Source organism: Equus asinus, chromosome 8, assembly GCF_041296235.1.
Source record: "Equus asinus isolate D_3611 breed Donkey chromosome 8, EquAss-T2T_v2, whole genome shotgun sequence".
Taxonomy (NCBI): Eukaryota; Metazoa; Chordata; class Mammalia; order Perissodactyla; family Equidae; genus Equus; species Equus asinus.
In genome coordinates, this window is record NC_091797.1 from 56019700 (window position 1) to 56044397 (window position 24698).

A 24698-nucleotide genomic window follows, 5' to 3' on the forward strand; every position below is an offset into this window, starting at 1 on the left:
GTCAAATCATAAGAGCCAGTTGGATCTTATTGGATCCAATAATAAGATCTAAATAAGTATATATGTCCTAACAACATGGCAGAAACTTGAAAACATAACATAAATTGAAAGAATAAAAATACTTGTATTTCCTTCTTAACTAATTAGAGTGAGTTCTAATGGGACATGTGTGCCTGTTGGGCACTGCACAGTTTCTCAAATGTTGGAATCAGGTAGAACACAGCCACTCTCATTTCCTGTCCTACCTTGATTTCTGCCTGGTGCTTTTGTTTGTTTGTTTTGTTTTCATCACAGCAACTGCCAAAAAGCGAGCTTCACAGAGATTGGATGTTATTGAAAGGAATGTAGTGCAATCCAGTGTTGAAACTGTGAGCTTCCTCGAGCTGGTAGTTCCTGCAGTGTCCAACAGATGTCGAGCACCACCGTGTTTGCCTCAAAAATTTACAATACACTGCAGTGCCCCTGTGAGTTTGCTGTGGGACCCCTGGATGCCTTGGGTGCGCAGGCATTCACACTGGGAACCAGAGTTCTAAAGCGTGGAAACTAGTGGTGGAAAATACACGATCAGGTGGAGGCCTGGGCACCCCTCCCATTTCTTCCCCAGGAGGCCATTAGTCAGTGATTGTGGACTGAAAGAATGGTTATGTGAAAATCCATGGTTACAACCTGACTCCTTTGCAATCATGATTTACTGCCTATCAAATTGCATTTAGCATTGCAACATATTGTTCAAGATGAGCCACAGATAGGGGGAACAGCCAGAATATGTGGCTCTGCCACTGACTAGGGTGTGCCTTTGGGCATTGACTCTTGAGGAGTTGGCTTCATGGTCTGTGAAATGGCAATGACAATGACCTCCCCAGGGGATTGGGATGATTCATGAGATGATTCATGCAACTGCATTTTGCCAGGAGCTTGGTACATAGTAAGCCTTGCAATCAATGTTGTTTCTGTAATTCTTACTCCTGGGTGGGCATTTAGACCTCAGTGTGATTGAGCATGACAGGCTTTTCTCAGGATGAGGGGTTAATGCGAGGAGGGCCCGTGAGGGGTGAGGTGGAGGACCTAGCCACAGTGAGGCCCCTTAGCAGAGGCCACACCTCTCTGTTCTCAGAGGGCCTCACCAACACCCTGTCCCCACTGGGGAGCACAGCAAGCCAAACCTGGGTCTCTGTCCTTGTTCTCTGTATCTGGCACAGCTTTAGGGCGTCTGCTGTGTCTAAGACATCTGGACATCTCCCCACTTGCAAGTCTGATGAGTGACCAGGTGCTCAGGAGCTCCTGGCCAGGCTTGTTCTTGTGCTGCGCCCATGCAGAGGCCTCTCCTGGGGGTCAGGGAGAGTCGCTTGCATGCAGAAGCATGTGCAGGATGTGTAAGGAGCCAGTACAGCCCTGCTGGGACTCCTTCCCCAGAGGTGGGAGCCTTTATCACCTGTATGCGAGTATCCCAGCCGCCCCCAGGGCCTCATAGTGTTATGTGGAATAGAAAGTATGAACTCTTGACTCTTAGCCTATTTCTTCCTAATGGCGCTGCTGCTACCTGACATCTCCAGGGGGGCCACCGGCTTTCCAGCTTTTGAGGCTTTCAACTGCCATTGCTGGGGCAAACACAGCCCCAGGTGTGTCCAGTTTTCGGGAAGTTCCTGCCAACTAGGTTTATTGCCTTTAAAAAGAGTCTGCAATGTTTGCAAATTGTTACCAAAAAAACAACAAAACTCTAAGACCTCACCTTAGCCAGCAGCCACGCAGCACAACTGGTCTCCCCCGTCAGTAATCGGTTTTTCAGCCTTTCCGCCTGAGATGGCTGGGCTTGCTGAAACCATCAGCTTCGCGCAGGGGGTTTGTCATCTGGTCCTAAGATGAAAAGTGGCGCACTGTCCCTTTAAGAGAAAAGGCTGGAGGAGGGAAGACATCGCTGGCATCTGGCTGTTCCAAGAAAGCTAGCGTCTGGGTGTTTAGTTAGGTGTAAACTCCACCCCCTCCCCCTCCCAACTTTGCCCATTTCTGAGGTTCTGAGCTCTGTTGACAGGATCCTCGTTCTAGTGATGACAGTCACCCAGATCTGTCAAAATATCGGCTGTAACCAAGGGCGAAGTCTGGCTCTCAGGCAAGAATGGGTTCTAATTTGCAGCCTCGATCACTGGCTGAGCCTCAGTTATTTACTGGGGGCAGCTGATAAGGTGCTCAGCTAAGTGTCTCAGCCGGCCTCTGCCTTACATTTGCCCGCCCGGCCCTGCCACCTGGTTGCCACCCCATACAGCCAATAAGGCCAAGAGAAGTCCCCGCCTGGGTGTGTGTGGTGCTGAGGGAGTCAGCACCCCAGCCATGCCGTGGGCTCTGCGTTTTGTTTTCTTTCAGGAGAGCATCCTAGGGATGGCAGGCAGAGAGCATGGCAGTAGGTTTGGTTTTGAGGTTTTTGGGGGGGTTTTTGCTACTGCATCTCAGCAGTAACTTTGTTCTTGTAATAGGCTTATTCTTCCCAGCAGACTTTCCCAGACTGTTCATTTCATACTCTCAGCAGTCTTACAAGGCTGGCAGGGCCAGATCTCAGCTCCGTGTCCTGGATAGTTATTGCACGTTGAACCATGGCAAGGCCAGACCTAGAACCCCTTTCCATTTCAAGTCTTGGTACCTTACCCCCCCCCCCCCCCATCGTGCTGCCACGCACTTACCTCCTTGCCCCGCAACTTGTTTTGAATTCCTGTAGCTCTAGGAGCTGACGTGAGCAGTGTTTATTTGGATCCATTATTGACTTCAGCAGATGTTCATGAGCACTTTTCTCGTGTCGGGACAGTGCTTGTATGTCATTTCATTCTCAAAGCAGCCTTCTGAAGAAGGTGTTATTACTCCAGTTTTATCCATAAGGAAACTGAGCTTCCTCGACGTCAAATGCCTTGGGCCACACAGTTCCAAAAGCCAGAATCAGAACTTCAACCCACGTGCCCTGACCCACATTCCACTTCCCTTTCCAATAAATCACGAGGATCTTAGGCGGCTTCATTAATAGGCACTGGGCAGCTTCTCTGTGCCCAAATCCATCTTCTCAGGAGGGGGTCCAGAAAGTTCGTAGACCTGTTGCTTGTACTAGAGAAGCATTTTAATTGCCGACAACAGAAACTGCCTGGCTGATTTTCGCAGAATGGAATTTCTTGAAAGGACATTAGTTCATCACAGGCTGGGGAGGTAGGCTTGGAAAACAGGAGGAACAAAGAAAGGCTTGGCAGCTGGAATCACAGTCTAGATCATACCAGGGAGCCCAGCTGATGTGGACGGACCCTGTTGCTTGTGATGGCGCTGGCACTGGACCATAGGTGCCGTCATTGGCATCACTGCCAATATCCAGCGCTTGGAAGCTGGACATTGCTACCCCCACTGCCAGCGTGGATTCTCCACCTTGCTTCTCAAGTGGCTCAAGTGGTATCCCTGGTTGGCCAAACTCATGCCTTCACTGCAAAGGCCTCTGGGAAAGCAAGCCCTGGCTTGGCTTCCATTGTGGGAAGAAGCTCAACCTCCCACCAAGACTCACATGGTGGGGAATTTCCCAGAGAGAACAAGGAGAGTCAGGTGCTGGGCAGCCCTTGAAAATTGCAAATCTCCACTCTGCTCCCCATCCCCAAACACACCCAAACACCTAATTATAGGTTCTCTCTCTGTTTATAGCCATCACCTCCTTCCCACCACTCCCCCCAACAACTGTCACAGACCTTGGTCTAAAATGTGGAGATGATGTGGGTGAAAGTGCTTTGGGAAGAGTTTGTTAATGATGATCCCCGCCTGATAACCCGGGAGCCTTGGATCTGGTTTGTCTCCTGGCCGTGGGAGGGGTTTATTGCTGTTGTTTTGGGTGGAAGATTGTCTCACAGCTGCTTGTCTCCCTCTGCTTCCGGCTGAGGTGGGAGATAGATGGTTTCTTTGTGAGGAAGCAGGAGCGCTGGGCTGCTTTCCTTTCCTGAGCAAGTTGTGGCCACACTGAGGAGTCTTCCCCCTGGGATCTGCATTCCTGAGCTTCACAGGGTGGTGGTAGTGTGGCCCCGCTGTGGTTTTGCTGCTGGCACACTGCGTCTTAGAGGTGAAGCGTGTGGCAAGCCCATTGCCGTCTAGTCCTTTTGCCAAGATGGCAGGTGCCTTTGTGCAGAAGGCTGGAGCCCTGAAGCGCTCCCTTTCTTCAGCTGTGGGAACCCAGTCACCGCAATGGCCTGTTTCCCCAGCCACTCTGCTTCCTGATCATTTTCTTTCATTAGCGCTGGCCAGTTCACCGCCACAGATGTGGGGCAACTGGACATCCGCCTTTCAAGAACACAGCTGCTGTGGTTCTACCATGTCGAGCCTCTGGCCCTTCTTGCTCTCCAGCTCTTCCCCTTCAAGCACTAACAGCCTCTGCCCTCCCTCCACTGCCTTCCCAGGTCACTCTCATCTTGACGCTGGGGTCCAGTGGGGCCCAAAGAGTTTGGGGCTTCTCTTATTGACCCATCTGGTAGCCCGGAGGCTTAGCCATTTGATCCTGCTCCCACCCTTCCGCTTGCAGCCATTCCCTAGATGCAAAATGGAAAACATACTGCTTTGGGGTCACAGAACTGAATTTGCGGCCGGGACCTGCAGCATATCAATGATCTTGGGCAATCATAATCTCTCTGACCCTCAGTTCCCTATTCTGGACAAATGAGGATAATGGGGCCAGCGTGATGCTTAACTGAGCTGACAGGAGGCCCAGGCACCCGCTGGATACAGAACAAGTTCAGGTGCCACCCTGCTCAGCTTTGTTCCTATTACCGCTGCCTACAGGGAGCCCTGAATTGGGGACACAATCTCCGTGGTAACAAGGAGACTAATAATAGGTTTTTTAAAGGCCTAGAGTACCTCACTGAGTCTTTCTTTTTGATAGAGTGAAAACTACTGAAAGAACATAGAAACTAAGGGAGGTGTGACAGGAACGTCGACATGTGTCTGAGGTGCTTTACTTCTGAAGAGTATTTGAGCATCTTCCTCTTAGCAGGGCTTTCTGGGGCTTTCGCGCAAATCAGTGGACTGGGCTGGAGTAATTTTAAGATGACCTTCACCCCCTGTGTCACTTCTGTGATTAGCTGTATGGCCAAAGGGAAATGATCTGGGTGGGCCTGATTTAATCGCAGGAGCCTTTTAAAGACAGAGAGTTCTCTCCAGCTGGTGACAAAGGAGGAAGTCAGAGAGATTCCAAGCGTGAGAAGGATTGGCTTCCACATGCTGGTGTTGCTGGCCCGAAGATGGCATGGCACATGAGGGATGCATGTGCAGGAGAAGCTGGACAGCCAGGAAGAAACCAGCGGGGGACCTCAGGCCTACAGCCGCAAGGAACCGAATTCGGCCAACAAACTAATGAGCTTGGAAGCATGTTCTTCTCCAGAGTAGCTTTGTGAAACTCTAAGCAGAGACCCAGCTGAGCCTGCCTGGACTTCTGATCTGGAAAACTGAAAGATGATAAGTGGGTGTTGTGTTAAGTAGCTATATTTGTGGTAGTTTGTTAAGCAGTAATGAAAACGAATACAACAATGCAATAGGGACTGGTGGGGACTGTGGTATACTGGAGATGCATGTGCCACCTAACTATGGAAGCGACTATTCAGCTCCAACTGATTGTTGTCAGCAAGAGGCTCTAGGGGAAGAAACCCAATGTTTCCGGATCTTTCCATTTTTTTAAGAGAGGCCAAAAACTTAGACTGTGTGAAATATACTGATTCTTTTTTTTTTCAATTATTTTATTGAGTTCATGTTTGTTTATAACATTGTGTAATTTCAGGTGTGCATTATTCTATATCAGTTTCTGTATAGACTGCATTGTGCTCACCACCAATAGTCTTAATTTTTATCTGTCACCATATATATGCACCTTTTTACCCCTTTCTCCCATCCACCACCCCCTTCTTCTCTGGTAACCACTAATCTGTTCTCTTTGTCCATGTGTTTGTTTATCTTCCACATATGAGTGAAATCATATGGTGTTTTCTTTTTCTGTCTGGCTTATTTTGCTTAACATTCTACCCTCAAGGTCCATCCATGTTGTTGCAAATGGGACGATTTTGTCTTTTTTTATGGCTGAGTAGTATTCCATTATATATATATATATGTATATATATACCACATCTTTTTTATCCATTCATCAGTCATTGGGCACTTAGGTTGCTTCCACGTCTTGGCTATTATGAATAATGCCACGATGAACATAGGGGTGCGTAAATCTCTTTGAATTGTTGAAGAAATATCCTGATTCTTAAACTCCTCTGTTGGGTAAATATACCTATGATCCCTTCACTAAAGCATAACCCCTTTTGAATGGAGAGCTTCCTCCTTTTTTTTTTTGAGAAGTTGCCTAGTTTAAAGTCTGTTGTCTTACATATGCACAGTGAGGATAGTATTTCTCTTGAAAGTGTTGACTTGCAATGACGATTAGGTACTGAGGTTCTGTGGGAGCTGTGGGAGACAACACGAGGCTCCCACCCTTCAGGATGTGTGATGAGAATTCACGCCACACCCAGGAAGAGCAAGTTCCGTTTTCTTATTTCTCTGCAGCCACCCTGATCACCCTTCTAGGCCCCCATCCTTAGGTGGGTAGGTAGGGAATGGAATTACAGTCCAATCCAGTAATCTCACCTCACCCAGTCATTCACATTTTCTTTTAAGTAGCTCAGTCTCTTTTAGATGGCTCTGGTGGCCCAGTTGTTCAGCATGCTGCCCTTTGCCCCCTCCACTCGAGAAGGGGGCTGCTTCTGTGGGGCAAGTGTGGCTTACTGGACTGTCTATGTTCCCTGGGTCCAGGTGGTGTCCTTTGAATCTGGGCCTGTCCAGGGGCCCTCTTGCACCTCCCTGCCCCTCACACTTGTGTCCCTATGAGACAGCTACAGGCAGGGAAGGGCTGCCTCAGGCCACCCACCTGGGAAGCTTGCCACTAGCCCGGAAGGTCTCTGGCTCCCCTTACCTAACTGCTGTTTCTAAACCTCTCTCCTTGATCTCCCCTGGGCTAGAAGTAGCAAGCTTTTCTTTTCTCTCATGGGGAATGCCCAGGCTAGAAGGAGCTGGCTAGTGACTTCCCAACATCATGTCCTCATTGTCAACATGTATAAGCCGTAGTGATGGAGTATGTGGGATTTACCAATAAGGGAACTGAAAATGAAAGATGTTTCAGGAGTACCATCCCCCTTACGGATGTTATGGATTCAATTAGATGATACTACTGCACATGAAACAGTCTGGGAAAATTGAACTGCTGGTCGAGATTCCTGTGCAAAAGGAGGGCTAAGACAACAGCCCTGAGTCATGGGGGGAAGTCCATAACAGGGGTTTGGGGGATGGGGCTGGCCTTACGGGCGGGCTGGATATATATAGAAAAGTACTTGAACATCGAATTCCATTCAACATCAGGTCCTGGCAGTAGTAGCTGTGCCAGCTTCCTCTCTCTGGTTGTCCCCTCTTTCAGTGCTTACTGACAGCATCAGGGGCCTTGACAAAAGGAGCTGAATGTGGGTCACCCTGACCCATTTCCACCTCAAGTTTGAAATTAGAATGGAAACTCAATCCAGTTGCTCTGGGCTTCTGCTGGTCACCCAGCTGAGCAAGAGGCACCCCCCCGCCCCCCACCGCCCTGGTTTCTGATGCTCACACACCACCGTCAGTCACCGTCAGTCACCTGACTCTGCTCAGAGCCCTCCTGTGGTGCCTGTGTCACAGGCATTGCGTCTTGTGCACAGGCACATGGAGCCGGTGAGAATGGGAGCAGGTACTGGGGAGGTGGATGTCATCTCTGGATGTTGTATACACTTTAGATATGGGTGCAAAGAATAACCCAGCCAGCGTTAAGACACAGGTGTCCAGAAGGCAATAAGAATGTGGAAATTAATCCCAGGCTTGCCCCAGAGCCTGGCAATCTGGGTTCAAGTCCCAGCTCTCCTACTCATTGAGACATGGAACCGTGCGCAAGTTGCTGACCCTCTCAGGGGCTCCGTTTCCACATCTGTAGGATGGGGACAATATTACTACTTGCCTCCTGGGGTTGTACAGACTGAAAAATGGAAGTGGATGTAAAACACTTGTCCTCTTCTGGCACAAAGTGAGTGCTCGATACATGGTGGTTGTTTCCGTTTTAAATTACGTCATTATTATTGTGAACAGATCAGATTAGTGGTTTGGGAAGCTGGTGTCAGCAACTCTCATGGGGATTTAATCTCTCCAAAGGGGCTCTCCTCCCAGTTTACATGGAGCAAGGGCTGGAGGGCGGAGAGCGGGGTTTTGACAAGTCATCCCTGCTGATGCTGCCACTTCTCTTGCACTTTCTAAACTGAAAGAAAACATGCACGTGTGTGTGTGTGGGTGTGTGGGTGTGGGTGTGTGGGTGTGGGTGGGTGTTGAGGGGCAAGGAGGAGATACAGAGGGGAAAATAAAGGAAGAAAGAGACAGAGCTGGACTAAATGGAGCACTACAGTGAGAGAAACTGACCAAGTGCCCACATACCAGGGAGCAGAGAAAGAGCCATTATAAGTAGTCTTGTCTGTTCAGATACTTAATTCTATTAAAACCAGAGGTTTCTCTTTGACCTGCTTTTGTTTTTTCTTCACTTTAACCTCCAGTTCTGCTGGATCTCCTTTGAATCACAGACTCTCTTAAGACTCTAATGAGCCTCTCCCTTAGAAAATTGAACATCAGGATGCAATTTCACATGCAATTTTTGTAAACAGTCCAATTTTAGCGGTTTCTCAAATCTCAGGTTAAACACCCTTGTTTTAGACCATTTTCTAAATGGGACCTGAAGCTTCTGAATGAATAGGCAAACTCTTACACATACTTCAGAACCCTGCTCAAAAGTCACCTCTCCAGCAAAGCTTTCTACTGCACCCAAATCAATTGGGCAGCTCCTCCTTCCGTTTATTTATTTATTTATCCCTCTATTAGATCCTGTAATCTATTAAATCCCACAATCTGTTAGATCCCATGATCACTCATTTCCTGTTGGTCTCCTCTACTAGACTGTGAGTTCTTATTCATCTTTCTTACTCGTTTTTTGGTCCCAGTGCTTAGCACAGAAATGTTGATGGAACGAAGTATAAATGAAGACAGTGAGTTCCCTGCTTGAAATGCAGAGAAAGCCCTCTCTACCTTCTGTGAACAGGAGGAAAAAATAGGAAGCCGTATCTGATGGACTTCTTGTGGGGGCTCTGCCAATCTACCCAGACAGCTGCAGGCCAGCCTGCAGGACCAGCATCCATTTGGCTTCTAGAAGATAAGAGGCTGTCAACACAAGTGGAATAATCGGGAACAGCTGGTGGGAAAGGAGCATCGGCCTCATCGATTTCCACCATTGATTAGATAAGGGAGCATGTAATCGGAAATGTGCTGGCGGGGAGGGAAGCTTTGAAGTTCCCGGCTGATTACGCTAGGGAATGGCTCTGGTCTCTGGGTGGCCAGGTGGCAGCCATACTCCAGGTACCCAGGGATAACCTACCTGGTCAAGGGCAGGAAAGGGCAGCTGCTCGTGGGACAGCAGAGAGCATGTGTTTTTCCCTGGAAGTGTCAATGGGAAGCTCCTTGCCCTGACTCCTGGGGGGCCCATTTGGATGGAGTCTCAGCCCCCATAAAAGCCCTGGTCTCTGGAAAAAGATATGAGTGGGTACTCGGCGCCAGCTTGGAAACCTTGAACTTGGAGGGTGTGAGGGGAGCAGCTGCCTGAAGGTGGCTTTGGGGTCTTTTGCTTGGAAACTGCTTCCCTGTAGCACTGACTCCTCACGAGGGTCACGCGTATTTTGGCTCAGTTACAGAGAACACATTCAGCAGGCTTCGGAGGAAGCCAGTTTTCCATTTCCCCGTGAGGGATCTCAGTAGGGTAGAAAAGCTCCTTCTGAAATTGTTTAATTTAAAAGCTTCTGACAAAGAACAGGCACACGGCCTTGCACGTTGCGCTCTTCACCCTTCAGAAGTTTCCCATCCATCTCATTTTCTCCCCAACTTCAGCTCTGTGACGTAGGTGAGAAGGTATTAGTCCCACAATCTTATGGACAGGGAGCTCTCGCTTGTTTGCCGATGAGGGGTTCTGGTCTTGAAAAACTGAGTTGGTTACAGCCCAGAGGTCCCCAAAAGACACAGCCTGAGCTCTTTGTCCTCATGCAAAGAGGTAAATGGCCTACGTGGGGGCGGGTTCCGAAGACTTCCCCATGTGTCAGGCCAGTCCCGATGTGTTCTCTGCCACCCACCCGCAGTTGCACTGTACCACCTTGACAAATATGGCAAGATTCCAAGACATCCATCCCTGGGTGCGGCGACAGGCCCCTCGGTGGAGCGAGCTGAGCTGGGGCGGTGGCATAATGGCTCACAGCCCCCGGGGGAAAGCAGCAGGGGGGGCCACCATCTGCCATAGCCCCTGAGTGCTCAGAAATCTCCCACTGCGCCTCTACAGCACCGGTGGGCTGTAAGCACCGGTGGGCTTTGCTGACACTTTGCAACTGCTCGGGAAATGTTTGGCGCTTGGCAAAACACAAGACGCCTTTTCTCAGACACTTCGTATTTTTCCCCACTTTCCATTTTCCACTGCCTGTTTATTAGGAGCGAAATCAAGTCCACATGTTTCAAGTCCCTGTGCTTGATTCTCTGCAGCGTGATTTCCTGTAAGATTGTTTGAAGTCCTAAAGTTTGGGGGCTTCTGCTTTAGAAGGAGGACACGACATCTTGCCACTAGAGAATATGAACCCCAAACCTAAAGGGAGTGTGTTTTGCATGGTGCTTTGAAAGATGCGTGGACTCAGGGCGGCAGAGATGGCTCTTCCGTCCTTTTGGTAAACTTGTCCATCCAGGAGTGAGGAAGCACAGACCTCCCCCTTAGGGAGTGATGAAGTGCAGACTGTCTCTGCAGAGCAGAAGCCAGGGCTTTGTTTTTCCCTCATGGTTCCCCTTAGGAATCAATCATGGCTGTTTTGGGGGAAGGCTCGTAAGGGGCCTCTCCCTTTCCCTGAACTCTTCAGTTTCTCTCCCTGGTGGAATCTACTTACCTTCATATCAAAGGAATGTCAGAGCCACATGTTTAGGGAGGGGGGCCTCTACTTATTAATTTTTTTCCAGCACAAAATGGAGAGAGGACTTTTCTCTGAAGAGCCCATTCTCGTACTTTCTCTGGAGGTGGCAAGAAAGGCATTGTGCTAAGACACATGAAAATCATGAAGACAGCAAAGACCTGTGGTATTTCTGGAGAGTCAGACCCAAAGCCCAGGCGGACAGGTGCTTTGGAAGGCAGGTGTCTGTCTGCTTTCTCCAGGAGAAATGCTGACACATATTCAATGGCATCCGACACACCCAGGATTGTGTGCTGTCAACCCTATGCCCAGACAATGCGAGCTGTCTTTCATTGTAGGTGATTTTAGGGGTGAGGGGAATGCTCTGTGCCACACGAGTGCATACACACACACACACACACACACACACACACACACGGTCTGAAGACTGGAAATCTACAATTAGAATCATATTCCTTCAGCCTAAGCCCTGATTCTTGTTAAACTGCTAAGAGCCTTGGAATTTCACATTCTGGGCATGTTGGCAGGACAGATTTTTGCAGGGGAACACTGAGAAATAGAACCTAAGGATCTTGCAGGGATCACAGAATGGGCTTTGCAGAAACCTCACCAAGAGGTAGGGTTGAAAAAGACTGTCCAGAACAGAGAGAAAACAAACTTTGCCTTGCAAGTCTGTGAAGGGTCTGCTAGCTCTGCATTTTGGGTTCCTTTTAAAACTGGAAGCATTATCTTATATTTAACAATATGTCATAAGGGCTTCAAGAAGTTATCTTACAATTTACAGGGGGCAGCCCAGTGGCACAGCGGTTAAGTTTGCATGTTCTGCTTTGGCGGCCCGGGGTTCACCAGTTCGGATCCCAGTTGCGGACCTACGCGCCACTTGTCAATCCCCGCTGTGGCAGGCGTCTCACATATAAAATAGAGAAAGATGGGCACGGATGTTAGCTCAGGGCCAGGCTTCCTCAGCAAAAAGAGGAGGACTGGCAGTAGTTAGCTCAGGGCTAATCTTCCTCAGAAAAAAAAAAAAAAGTAGGAACTTGGAAAATACAGAAAAATGTAGTGAAGAAAATAAAAATCAGTCAAATCCTACTAATCAATTGACCACTGTAAACATTTTGAGGTGTTCCCTTCCAGGTTTTTTCTTTCTCTTTTGTCTTTTGCAGAGAGAGTTGAGATCACAGTAGGTCTATGAATAGAGCCCTTTTCACTTAACATTACATCATGATCATCTTGCTTGACATTAGAAAGTCTGGGTAAGCATCATTTTCAGTGGTGGCACAATATTCCATTTTGTGGCTGTACTGCAGCTCACTTACCCATTCTTCTGCTGTCGGGCGGTTGCATTGTTCCCTGTTTTTCGCTTTGATAAGTCATGGAGTGAGAAGCCTCTTTGGGCGAGCGGCTGTGCTTACATTTTAGATGACTTCTTTATGATAGATTCCCCGAAGTCTCTTGTGACTTATGAAGATACTGTGTGTTAAGATAAGGCAGAGACCCATCTGTAAAGTGTGGATGTCGATAAGGACCGTGGGCAGAGAGGTGGGGCCAGGCAACAATGCTCACTGGGCTCCTGCCGCATACACAACACGCTTCTAGATGCCGTGGGCATTAAGTATAAACTTAAGAAATTTGAAGACCCAGCCTTTATCTTGAGGAACTTGCTGTCTAGTGTGGAACCGCAACATACATAAATAGCCTAAAGGAAGAGATGCCTGTGTCTCAGAGCCCTGGAGGAGCCAGGCACGGGTTTCAGGATGGAGTAGAGCTGGGCGCGTCGGTTCATATTGCATTTTCGGGAGAGGGAGTCTATAGCTTTCATCAGTTTCATTTCATCCACAGAGCTTTGGCGAATTACCCATTCAGGGATTGTCCTGGGTATGTGGAGAGGGAGTGAATTATTTTTCTCAATTTATTTTTTTCTTTTACTATTTTATTTTATAGTTTTTTTATAATAGAAAAAATAAAATGGTAGTCAGGCTTCTGGTTTGTGGGACCTTGAGGTAGAGTATAGGAGAGGCCATAGCCTCTACCCAACAGGTGTGAGGCAGATTTTGGCAGCATTTGTCACCTGGCCCTGCAGTGACCTACCAATCTATTTACATATAAATCTGTTCCTGCCAGCATGAGCCGGTGCCATGAGCCTAATGCCAACAGGCTCACGTTATCAGAACATTACACAGGTGTGTGGCACCTTTGGTAATACAAACCAGTGCTTCCTCATCCCTCTGCTGGAGTCTCAGTCCTTACCTGGTTGCTAGGAGTTAAAGGAGCTTCTTCCTGACTCATTCCTGGTCATCAGGAAAGCCAGCCAGCTCTGCCCACATGGAAAAGCAAGGAGATGTGCTCACTGGAGGCTCCAGGCCTTTCACTCAGCACCAAAATTAGATATGCACATGGAAATGGACAGCCATTGATGGTAGTTATTTTCTACAATCTGTTCTGACCACGTCTATCGTTTGACTAGTTCTTCCAATGGGAAAATGAGAGAGCCATGTGCCAAGCTGTGGTTTTGTCTAGGCGTGTCCACTGGACAGACACCTGCAAGTGCAGGACTTCCACAGAACCTTCTGTCTTCGCTCAGCTTGTTTCAAGAGTTCATGGATTTTTGTCAAGTCAGGTGCACACCGTCAGGACGACGGGGATGGGTGTGTGTGTCTCCTCAACTGATTTCCTGGCGGTGTCCCCCTCATCTGTGGCTGGAGTATTCAGTCCCCATGAGAGGGTCTCTGTGCAGAGCAGGACTGGACAACAGAGACCTGCCACAGGCAGCCACATACCTTCACTCAGAAGCTTCCCAAATCTATTCACGTAGCATCCTTTACTCTGGCTTTCTAACAAAATCCATATAATTCTTTTGTTTGTTTGTTTGTTTTCAGTTCTGGTTGGCTGTTTCTCTGGGTTCCGCGGAGTTGTTTTTCTTTCCCAAATCTTGGCTTCTATGGAATAAATCCCTTTGTCATTCCCTGTCATGCTCCTTTTCTTTGATCCTTTGTTTTCTTCAGACCCAGAACCACTTAGTCTCCTAAAGGGCTTCCATCTACCTGTAATTTATGCACCCATTACACTCATCACATAAGCCTCGTTCTTATTTGGCCTCAGCTGCACTGGCCAAAAGCACCAAATCCCATCGTGACACAGATGGGGGTCGGGGAGGGACCAGCCACTGCCCACCCCTCAGATGCAGGGAGGGTCCACCCTTCCCGTAAGGAGCAGGGAAACATTAAACAAACACATCTGTGACCCCCGCCAGCCCTAATCCATAATGCAGAATAAACAGGCAAGATAATGCTTAAAATATAATCCTTTGTTGGTGGTTGTGGGGGATACAGCTAAGAGCTTAGACCTTTGAAGGATGTCCGTAAGAAAGCCTTCCTCATACTTAATCAGACTCACTTTGGCCATGACACATAATACATAAACTTATATATTCTGGTTCTGTCCAGCTAGAGACACTATTCTCTTCTCTACATACGATATTTTTAACAAAAGTTATATTTTACATATAAAATAAAACAAAACATTCCATATGTAAAATAATTTTAATAAAATATTTTATATGTAAAAAGATTATATTGTATACTTTAATGGAACTAGCCTATATAAATATAAGATATAATATAAAAATATAACGTAAATATTTAAATAATATTTTAAATATATAAATATTTTATAAGTAAAATATATTTGTATATAAAATGTTATAGATTACCATAAAATATTAAATGAAGCATTTTGTATTATATTGGCAAATATTTAAAAATATTTCTAAAATATAGGCTATTATATATATTAAAATAAATCTTCATCTTTAAATCAATGCCTATGGTTTAATGCTAAAATTATATAATTCGACTTAAATCTTTAAAATAATACTGAAATATATAGAATGTGTTATTTTTGGATCAATAAAAGGCGTTGTAAAATATTTTGAGATTGTAATATGGACTTGTGATCAGGTCCGGTTCCTGTTCTGAGCACTGACGTCTGGGGGCGACAGTGCCCCCACCGCTGCCTCCCCCCCAGCACCCTGATCCGTTGTTTTTTCTCTGCCCGCAGGCATCGGCAAGAACGTCATCTGCGACCGCACGGCCACGCCGCTGGACGCCTTCCGCATGATGTCGGCCGCCCACTACTACCCCAAGCTCATGAGCATCATGGGCAACGTGCTGCGCTTCCTGCCGGCCTTCGTGCGCATGAAGCAGCTCATCGAGGAGGGCTACGTGGGCGAGCTGCTGGTGTGCGAGGTGCAGGTGCACAGCGGCAGCCTGCTGGGCAAGAAGTACAACTGGAGCTGCGACGACCTGATGGGCGGCGGCGGCCTGCACTCGGTGGGCACCTACATCATCGACCTGCTCACCTTCCTCACCGGCCAGAAGGCCGTCAAGGTCCACGGGCTGCTCAAGACCTTCGTGAAGCAGACCGACCACATCAAGGGCATTCGCCAGATCACCAGCGACGACTTCTGCACCTTCCAGATGGTGCTGGAGGGCGGGGTGTGCTGCACGGTCACCCTCAACTTCAACGTGCCTGGCGAGTTCAAGCAGGACGTCACCGTGGTGGGCTCAGCTGGGCGCCTGCTGGCAGTGGGCACGGACCTCTACGGGCAACGCAACAGCGCCCCAGAGCAGGAGCTGTTGCTGCAGGATGCCACGCCCGTCAGCAACTCCCTGCTGCCTGAGAAGGCCTTCAGTGACATCCCCTCGCCCTATCTGCGCGGCACCATCAAGATGATGCAGGCCGTGCGCCAGGCCTTCCAGGACCAGGATGACCGGCGCACGTGGGATGGACGGCCGCTCACCATGGCCGCCACCTTCGATGACTGCCTGTATGCCCTGTGCGTGGTGGACACCATCAAGAGGTCCAGCCAGACGGGCGAGTGGCAGAACATTGCCATCATGACCGAGGAGCCAGAGCTGAGCCCCGCCTACCTGATCAGCGAGGCCATGCGCCGGAGCAGGATGTCCCTGTACTGTTAGCATGGACTGGGGACCTAGGGGGACTTAGGCCTTCTGCGTGGGTCTGAGAGAGGGGGAAATGCGTGAAAAAGAGGTAGCCTCAAGGAGTGTGGGCGTGGGGAAGTGAAGGGGCAGTGTGAGTAAATGGCATCTGGGAAGGTGAGGCCCAGCCCAGGGGAATACCCCCAAACAGAACTGTTGAGGGGCTCAGCTGATATCCTGGGAGTGTTCAGAGGGTCTGCCCTTCCTGCTGGGTATTTGCATGAGAGGGCGGAGGTTTAGTGGCTTCTGCTACCCTTTATGGAGAGAGGAGTTGCTTCCCTCTGCACCTCATCCCCTTGCCACGCCTTGGCCTCCTTTGCAAGCCAAATGCTCTTGCGGGGTCAAGGCCCTGAATCGGATGGCAAGCTCAGTTGGTGCCAGCTTCCCTGACACCCACTACTGGCAGGAGAAAGCACATCTCACATGCCCGCACAAGCCGGTTAGTCTGGGGACGGGTGGGGGTGCAGTGGGCTAAGGTGAGAGTTCAAATTCCAGGAAGCCACTTCAAGTGTCTGAAGGAAAAAGCACTTGGTAGCAGAGTGTACAGCTTTCTTGATTGATTGGGCTTCCTCAGAGGAAGCAGGAGGGAGTGTCTTCCTAATCGGTTGCTTGCCCTTCACCTGGCCTGAGGTGGGGTGAGGGAGTGCCAGGAACAGCAAGCAGAGAGACGGTTCCCTGAAGCCCAAAGGAAAGAGCAAGAGCACATCCAAACAGCCAAGGCAGAGAATAAAATATCCCTTTAAATCTGTCAACAATTAAGAACCTGCAAGGAGCCACGTTATAACACTACTTCCGGCAGAGTGGATATGGGTGTGAGAGGGATTCAGCAGTGAAGTGTTGAGGTTGTTCTTTCACACGGCTCTCCAGGCAGGCCCGAGGAGACAGCAGGGGGTGTGGGCTTGACCAGGGGCTCGCTCCTACGCTGGCATCAGGGACTGGGGGTGACTGCGGGCCCCAGTGTTACAGTGGGGATCCCCCAGTGGAAGGGCAAGGGAGCCAGCCCTGGACTTGCTTTGGGCTCCAACACCCATCTCTCCTACCAAGCTGAGGAAGGGCTTTTAGGAGATTCCCCCAGCTTTGGGGATTTAAAACGGCAAGCCTTCAGTTCCACAAGATAGAATCCTCTTCCCTTAAAAAAAAAAAACAAAAACAAAAGTCAAGGCTCTTTTCCTTAGCTTTGACCTTCGTCGATTCTGACACTTGAAAATTTTTGAATAGGTATTAAACAAAACAAAACAAAAGGACAACAGGAACATAATGTTTAGTGTTTCTAAAACGGGGGCTTCAGAGCGCTCTGAGGTGTATGCTTCATGTGGCGTTGAGAAGGCTAATGTTGGAAAACACATTCTTCCTCTCCTTGGTCTTCTGTCTCTCTTGTCTTGTCACCCTCTGCTTACAGAGCTTTATTGGAGATGGCAAGCTGCAGGCCCGGACGAGCAGGCAGGTCAAAGGGGAATAACCAGAGTCACACACACACTCACAGACATACAAACATGGGTTTGTGAATGCTCACTGCCACCAAATGTCACTAAAATTGTTCCAAAAAACTCAGACCTGGTCTTGAAAGACAGACCAAGTCAAATACATTTTGCAAACAGGGAGTCATCCTTTTGTTCTTTTCACAATCCTTCACCCCACAGAAGACATTTGTCGAGGCTGGATGTGGAGACCATGACTTGTAACTGTGCATAGCTTTTGTTCACAGGTCGCAGACATCCAGCAGTTGTCTTTGGCACACAACCGAGGTTTAGACTTCTCTTCAGATCACTGGCAAGAGAACTAGAAGGGTCTATAAGGGGCTGGGAGTGCGCCCCCAGGAGCTGAGTAGGCAGAATCTGAAAACGAGCAGCACAACTGAGAGGTCGGTTACATCCTCCATTCTCCTCCCAGGGTCAATATACTGTGATGCCCAGGCTGCCCGTGGGTACCGTGTGGGCGTGTCCAAACTCCACCGGAATGTTGGTCATTTTCTAGCACAGAGGAGTAAGAATTGCCTTCCTGGAGAGAATCACCCTACTTCCTTGTGGCCTGACGGCAACGGTAAGGCTACTCAGCTGAAAGTCTTGATGGTGCGTTATGCTCCCTGATCTGTTGACAGACTTCATGGTGAGCATGCCAGCGTCTGTAGCTTTCAGTCCAGAACTAGAAATGTGGTAGGATGGGAGTCTCCCAGTCACAGCTGAAGCAGAGGGCCATGCCGTGGACTCTTGGTTCAGGTTCTCCTAAATTGCCCCCTGGATAAACAGCTTTTGTGGAAACTGAGTGGAAAGAATTTGTTTTTCTAGCTAGCCTAAAAGGCTGTGATTAAGGATGAAGGGCAAGGAAACTCGGTGTCTCTATGGGTCTCATTTTTCTACATCGTTTATAATCTAAGTAGAGCTATTCCTGGAGTTTCAATTTATGTTTCTGTACTTACCCAAAATACTTGGGAGTTTTCTTCCCCTCAAAGGCCTCTGAGCTCTGTGATAAATATTCAGTGTCTAAAACAGAAATTCTCATTTGAGGCTCGGGTATATAGAAAGAATATATATTCTTAAAAGAAGCATGAAAAATATTTTAGTAAGTGTACTCAAATTTTATCTACTGAAATGCATGTAGTAGGTAGATGCAGGAATGAGAGGAAGAAAAGACCTAGATACTTCATTTTTTTAATACAAAAATTACAGTAAATGGGTTTATGTTACTTCTTAAGGGCTCTTTTTTGTCCCTGTCCTACCATTTGCAAAGACTGGGTTGGGAACCGTAATATGAAGCTGAAATCTCAAGCTTTCTACAACATTCTGTAGAAGGACTTTGTTTCAGCCCAGCCCCTCTAATAGTGCTCTCAGGTGTCTGGGGATCTTCAGCTGACTTTGACCTAGGAAGATATCCCAGCCCCTTTCTGCTTTAATGTGTTTCAAGGACCCGGTGTCATGGAGGCACCACTTCAGGGTCATCACATTTAGTCCCCCTTGGCTGATTTGTTCCCATCATTGTGTGGATGCCTCTGGTACTGGAAGTTTTTGCTCATGCCACTAGTTGCCTCTGCAGATGTCCCAAATTCCAAATTCTGAGGGAGGGTGTAGGTCAGGGGTTCTTACCCAGTAGCCACAAGTGTTTGGGAACGCTCTGTGCTTGTGTGGAAAGTTTGGATTTTTGGAGTTTTCTTCTGGAGAGAGAGTCCATGACCACTGTCAGCTTCTCTCCAACTTCTCCCCTCAATGGGAGAGGCGTTGCAGGGTACCACAGATACCTGTTAGCCTACCTGATGGCAAATACCTCTGTGTCAGGTCTATCTGACTATAGGGTCAGTCGTGGCTGACTCCAACTCAAGATGAACTTCTTCTGGACCTTTCTCCATCTGCAGAGCCATCCCAGTACCCTCTGTGCTCCAACATTTCTGGATTATCCACTGTGTGCACAGTATTTTAAGTATATTATCTCATTTAATCCATAAAAACCCTATAGTATTGGGAATTGTTATTCCCGTTTTACTCATGAGAAAATCAAGGCTCTGAGAGGAAGAGTAAGTCATACAACTATTAAGCAGAAGTGGGGTCACCTGAATCCAAAACCTTTCTTCTCCTCCAAACCATGTTGCCTCCCAAGAGAGAAAATTTGTGCCTCTGCAGTTCTCGCCAGGCAGGAAAGCACTCCCTGTCGAACACTTCTGGGGGTCTGCTCTCATGCCCTCTGGAGCAACTGTGATTAGAGCCGAATGGGACCTGCATGGGGCTCCACTCTACTGCCGCCGACATCCTTCTCTTGAGCAGGATGCCACATTTGATGTTCTGCCAGAAGGTTCGTTACGGAGCTGCAAACAGAAGTAGTCGATTTTTCTTCCCCTTCCAAAATGGAAATATCACTCAGCTTCTTTTAGAATGGACTTCCTAAGTTGATTTTGATTGAAGGTGATGCAGCAAACCGCAGAGTTGAGGATTTTCAAAACGTCATTGGCCGATTATTATAGATGGCCTTGGACTTTGGTCTTTGTGGTCTGAGTATAACATAGGAAACCGTCTTTTCTCAGGGAGTGGGCTTCTTAAAGTTCATTTGTCTGTGACCCGGGGTTTAGCTGTGTGTTGCATTTGTACCTTTACACTCTCTTCATCTTGTCTCACAGCCACAGCTGTTGAATTTGACCTGCGGTCAAGGAGGGAAATTCACTGCTAATGATATCCTGGGGAGAAGTAAATCCACTGGCATCTGAAGGGACTTCAGAGCCACATATATTCAGTTCCTTGATTTTACGTCCCCGAGAGGTTATGATGGCCAAGGTCACACCTCTTCTTAGTGTTAGAGCCAGGCCTAGAAGCCCAGTTTTCTTGACTCTAAGTCACATCCTGCCTTACACAGCATCTTCAAAGCTCTCAGATGGGGAGAGGGAGGCTCGGAGAGGAGGAAGGACTTGTCTGAGGACCCACAGCTGGGTGCTGGAAGAGTCGCAGTTAGAACTCAGACCTGCAATGGGCTGTAGTCCCCAACTGTCGCAGCTGAATCAAGTTTTTAGAAACTCAATTGTGTCTTGAATTGCTCAGAAAACTGTTTAAAATTTTCCATTGTGCTTGTAATGTGGACAATTATCCCTAATTTGTACTGTATTTGGCAAGGATGGGGGACGTAAATTCAGATGTTCGCCTTTGGGATTTCCTGAGGTCAACTCTACTTATATCTCCCCCACCCCTCTTCCAGATACAGAGCTAGGCCTTCACTAGCTTAGGACTTCTGCTCCACCCACTTCCTACTTTTTTTGGCCATCAAAGCCCTAAAGTTTATAGGGCAGGGGCCATGACATTAGGGAGCTCCTAAAAAAAATCAACTATCAGAGCCCCACATTTCAGTTCCCCTTTGGGGACAGGGAGGGGAGCAATGAAAGAAAAGCCACATGTGTCTGCAGCGTGGCTTCACCCTTTACCCGCAGCTTCATGCCTTGCCCAGCCTGTCCCACCCTGGGCAGAGAAGTGGCAGATGGGGAGGGCTTGAGTTTCAGGGGACAGCCCTGAGTCAGGCTCTCAGGACTCCTCACAAGAGGAGTGAAGACCCTCTGTGCTGCTTTAAGAGCTGATGGAGTCAGTGGTCTCATTGGGGTCTGGAGGGGAAGCTGGTACTGTATTTGAGTGACCACATACATCAGTTAGCGATGGAAGGTGGTGGCCTCCTGACCTTTCTCTACCCCACGTCACAGTCCCTATTTGCCAGAGCCCTTGGGAGGGCAGCGTCTGGCTCTCAGTCAGTCTCCGATAGTGTTGCACTATGACTACTCTTGAATCTGTGGCACCCTTTTCTGTTTACCCCAGCAGTGAGTAGAGTCATAACGAGACCATGTCATATGCAATGGCTCTGTGCTTAGTGTGGCCTCAAGTTTGCCTGGGTGGGTGTGACCAGGGCCTGCAGAATAACGTGGTGTCTGCTGTGTCGCTCTCTCCTTCCCCTTGAGGTCTCTGTTGTCCCCTGCAGCCATCACAAGGGCTAAGTTGTTGAATGAGCCCCATGGTTTCTCCTGATAAATGTGATGACTTATTTGTGATTCTACTCTAACCCAGGTTAAGAAACAAACAAAAAAACAAGCCACCTGACCAGCTCCTTTGCTCCCCTCCTTCTCTTTCAGGCCTCCAAATGTATTTAGTATTCTGCCCTGTGCCTTGCCCAGGGGAGGGAGAAGTTTCTAGCAATTACAGCTTTCTGTGTGCTGCCTGGTGCTTTTACAGTCCTTTTTTTTTTTTTTTTTTTTACCAAAATTGCATTTGTTTCGTTGTCATTGTTGAGTATATATTTATTGTATTTTACAAACATGGAGATATATATATGTATGTATATGTATAAAACCAAACTTATATATAAAATGTCAAGGCATGTATACTAGATATTTTAAAGAGTTATTTATCAAGGGGAAAAGATGTGTGTTATAAAGTCAACAGAGTCTATATTTTATATATAATGTAGATAGCAAAAAATAGCTTATAAATTATAGAAGGTTTTGGTTTTCTCTTTTATTATTAAAGCAAAAAAACCAAAAAACAAAAAAAAGGACACTGATGCAACTGTTCTTGGTGTTTTAAAGGCCAAACTACTGTGGGAGGTGGCCTTCCCTTCTGGGCCTTGCGCTGTGCAGTCTGCGCTCCGGGCCCAGGCGCTGATGCAACACACAGGGGCCCTGGTTAGCATCACTCAGCCAGCTGGCATGTGCCATGTCAAAGGTGGCTTCCTGCTGTCCTCCACAATTTGCATTGGTAGGATAAAGGAGTGAAAGTAGCAAATAAAGATTGAAGAGAAGATACAATTCCAGCTGTTTTCCTCTTTATTAGTCCCAGGTGTTCCAGCTCATGAGTTAGGTACCTGGTCAGTTTGTGAGAGCTGAAGCAAGAACGGAGGTGGTAATGATGGTGGTACATCCAGAGAGAGAGAGAGTGTGTGTGTGTGTGTGAAAAGCTAGTCCAGACAACAAGATGATAACATACACTTTAGATTGGGGACCAAATTTTAGAATTCTCTATTATTTTAATATCTTAACCTAATACCTCACACCAAGCTCTGAAAGACACTTTCTAACCGGCACAGCTGACTATTTACCAGAGCATCTTTGCTTACTTCATTCTTAGTAGCATTTAAGGGCAACCATCTTGGACTGAGCTCAGCCTAATTTCAAATTTGCATGACATGAGTTCTCTCATGGATTGGCTGACCTTTCTTTTCCACCCTCTGCTGTCTTAGAGAACGCATACAGGTAATTCTTCTGGGCCATGCTTTCCTTCACTTGAAAAGAGTTAAGAATTAGTAAGAAGGATGCAAAAGCAGGTCCTGATGTTAATGCATTCAGAACACAGGCCATCCATTAAGACAATAAAGTTGCAGCAAACCCCTACATTCACATGGATTATTATGATGCACACATAACATTCTCATATCTTATGACACTGTAGCAAATCTAAGATCAGTTCTGAAGGTGGCAGTAGGAGAGAGTGCTTTGTCAAAGCTGAGAACACCCTTTGCCCAAATATGAAATATGGCTGCAATGGGGTCCAGTCCTGAGTTCTTCCAGCAGAGTGGCCTGGGAACCAGCCCCTGATGGAAGACTCCACTCTCCTAAGCATTTATGTACATTTTCAATCCTGGAGCTAGCGGTTCCTTCACAGATTTGGAATCTCTTTGTGATGCTGGTTTCTCTCCAATTAGGCCCATTTCTTATTACGTAAACCAGGGATTATACAGCGCCCTACTAAATCACAGGCTATGATCACATTGCTTTCATAGTCTGGACTGTTGTTTAAAAAGAATAGACGCAATTACATTGCAAGTCATTCACGTTGTTTACTGGTCAAATGGAGAGAAATCTGTGTCTCCTATCTACACCCCCACCGCGTGCACACGCACACACACACACACACACACACATACACAGAAGCATTTGCTAGTTTCACCTCCTGCTTCTTTGATCTTGTGCATTTTTAGCACCTGTTTTGACAAGTCTGGCTGATACAGTCTGGAGAGTAAAATGACTGCTACAATTGTTATGAGAATGAATTACACATATACAAAGTATGCAGAAGTTTGTATAGAAATGAAAAAAAATAATTTCACCTCATTATAAGTAGTCAGTTCCCATTTTATTAACCCACATTTACCTTAATCTCGTCTAAGCAGCCCCTATCTGAGTCCCTAGGTGCATTTGTCTGTAGCCGTGCCCCCTGCTGGAAGGCTGTCCAAGACATGTAGACGACAGAAGTCAAAAAGATACCACTTCATAGAGTTTGGGCCAAGTCACGGCCAGCTAGACAGCGTTATGGCTTACTTGAGCCAAACCTCCACAAAAAAGCTGACACAAAACATTCAAAATTCTTCGCCTTGGTCATTTCAAGTTCAGGCTTCCTCTTGAATCCTACCTCTGAGTCTACATCCACTGGGTAAATTCCTGAGAGATGACTTGCATTCTGACAGCATTGGTAGCATTGCTGTGGGCCAACCACAGCTCTACAAGATGAACTTACCATCTCTAGGCTGCTTGTTTGACTTCCTCTGAAATTCATTCTAATTATGGGAACACCTTTCTCTCCTAATATTACACAGATTCTGATCACCTTGGATCAAACCCTTTAGCCATGAAAATGAAAGGCTAACTTGAAAGACCCTTCTTGGACAACTATAGATTAATTAATTTCTTGGTCAATGATTCGTACATTGATGGGGCTCAATCCCAGAATTACAGTCTGGGATGTACACGGATGTCTGCCCCATTGTCTCTGCCCATTGATCACTGGCCATCAGTGCCTTGGAAGAAGGACACCCTGGGGAGGAGGAGCCGTAAGAGGAGCTTGAGTGGTTGCAGTGGATTTGGAGACTATGTCCACAAAGCCCTCAAGGCTCCAGGCAGTCCTCAGTCTTGAACCCCCGCTCCCTTTCAGAGATCACTGAAGGGTCTAAATCAGGCTGCAGTCAGACCAGGCTGTCTGAGGCTGCCTTGGGAGTGGTGAAGCACTCCAGACTCCTCAAAATCAAAGACCAAGCTGGCATAAGAGCTAGTGAGAGACTACAGGGAGGGGAGCAAGAGCAGAGCCCCACTGTCTTTCCAGGCCTGCTGGGGCTGCTTGTCCGGGATGTGGTAGCTAACCGGTGAGCCTGGAGAAGTCAGTCGGTCTTCAGTGTGCTAGGCTAAGGGGTCTGGACTTGACATTCAGGTTTCTGCCATGGAGCAGAAGAGCGA

The 24698-nt window shown here is 47.7% G+C and overlaps 1 protein-coding gene across 2 annotated transcripts in view; it reads left to right on the forward strand.

Annotated features, from left to right (window-relative positions):
• The window catches only part of GFOD1 (Gfo/Idh/MocA-like oxidoreductase domain containing 1), a 106651-nt gene extending 84371 nt beyond the window's left edge, over positions 1-22280 (forward strand). For both annotated transcript variants that reach the window (XM_014849541.3, XM_070515612.1), the window contains exon 2: positions 15081-22280. In XM_014849541.3, coding sequence (XP_014705027.1) covers positions 15081-16000 — 920 coding nt within the window. In that variant the 3' untranslated portion in view covers positions 16001-22280. The remainder of the gene's footprint in view (positions 1-15080) is intronic.
• Positions 22281-24698: the final 2418 nt, after the last annotated feature.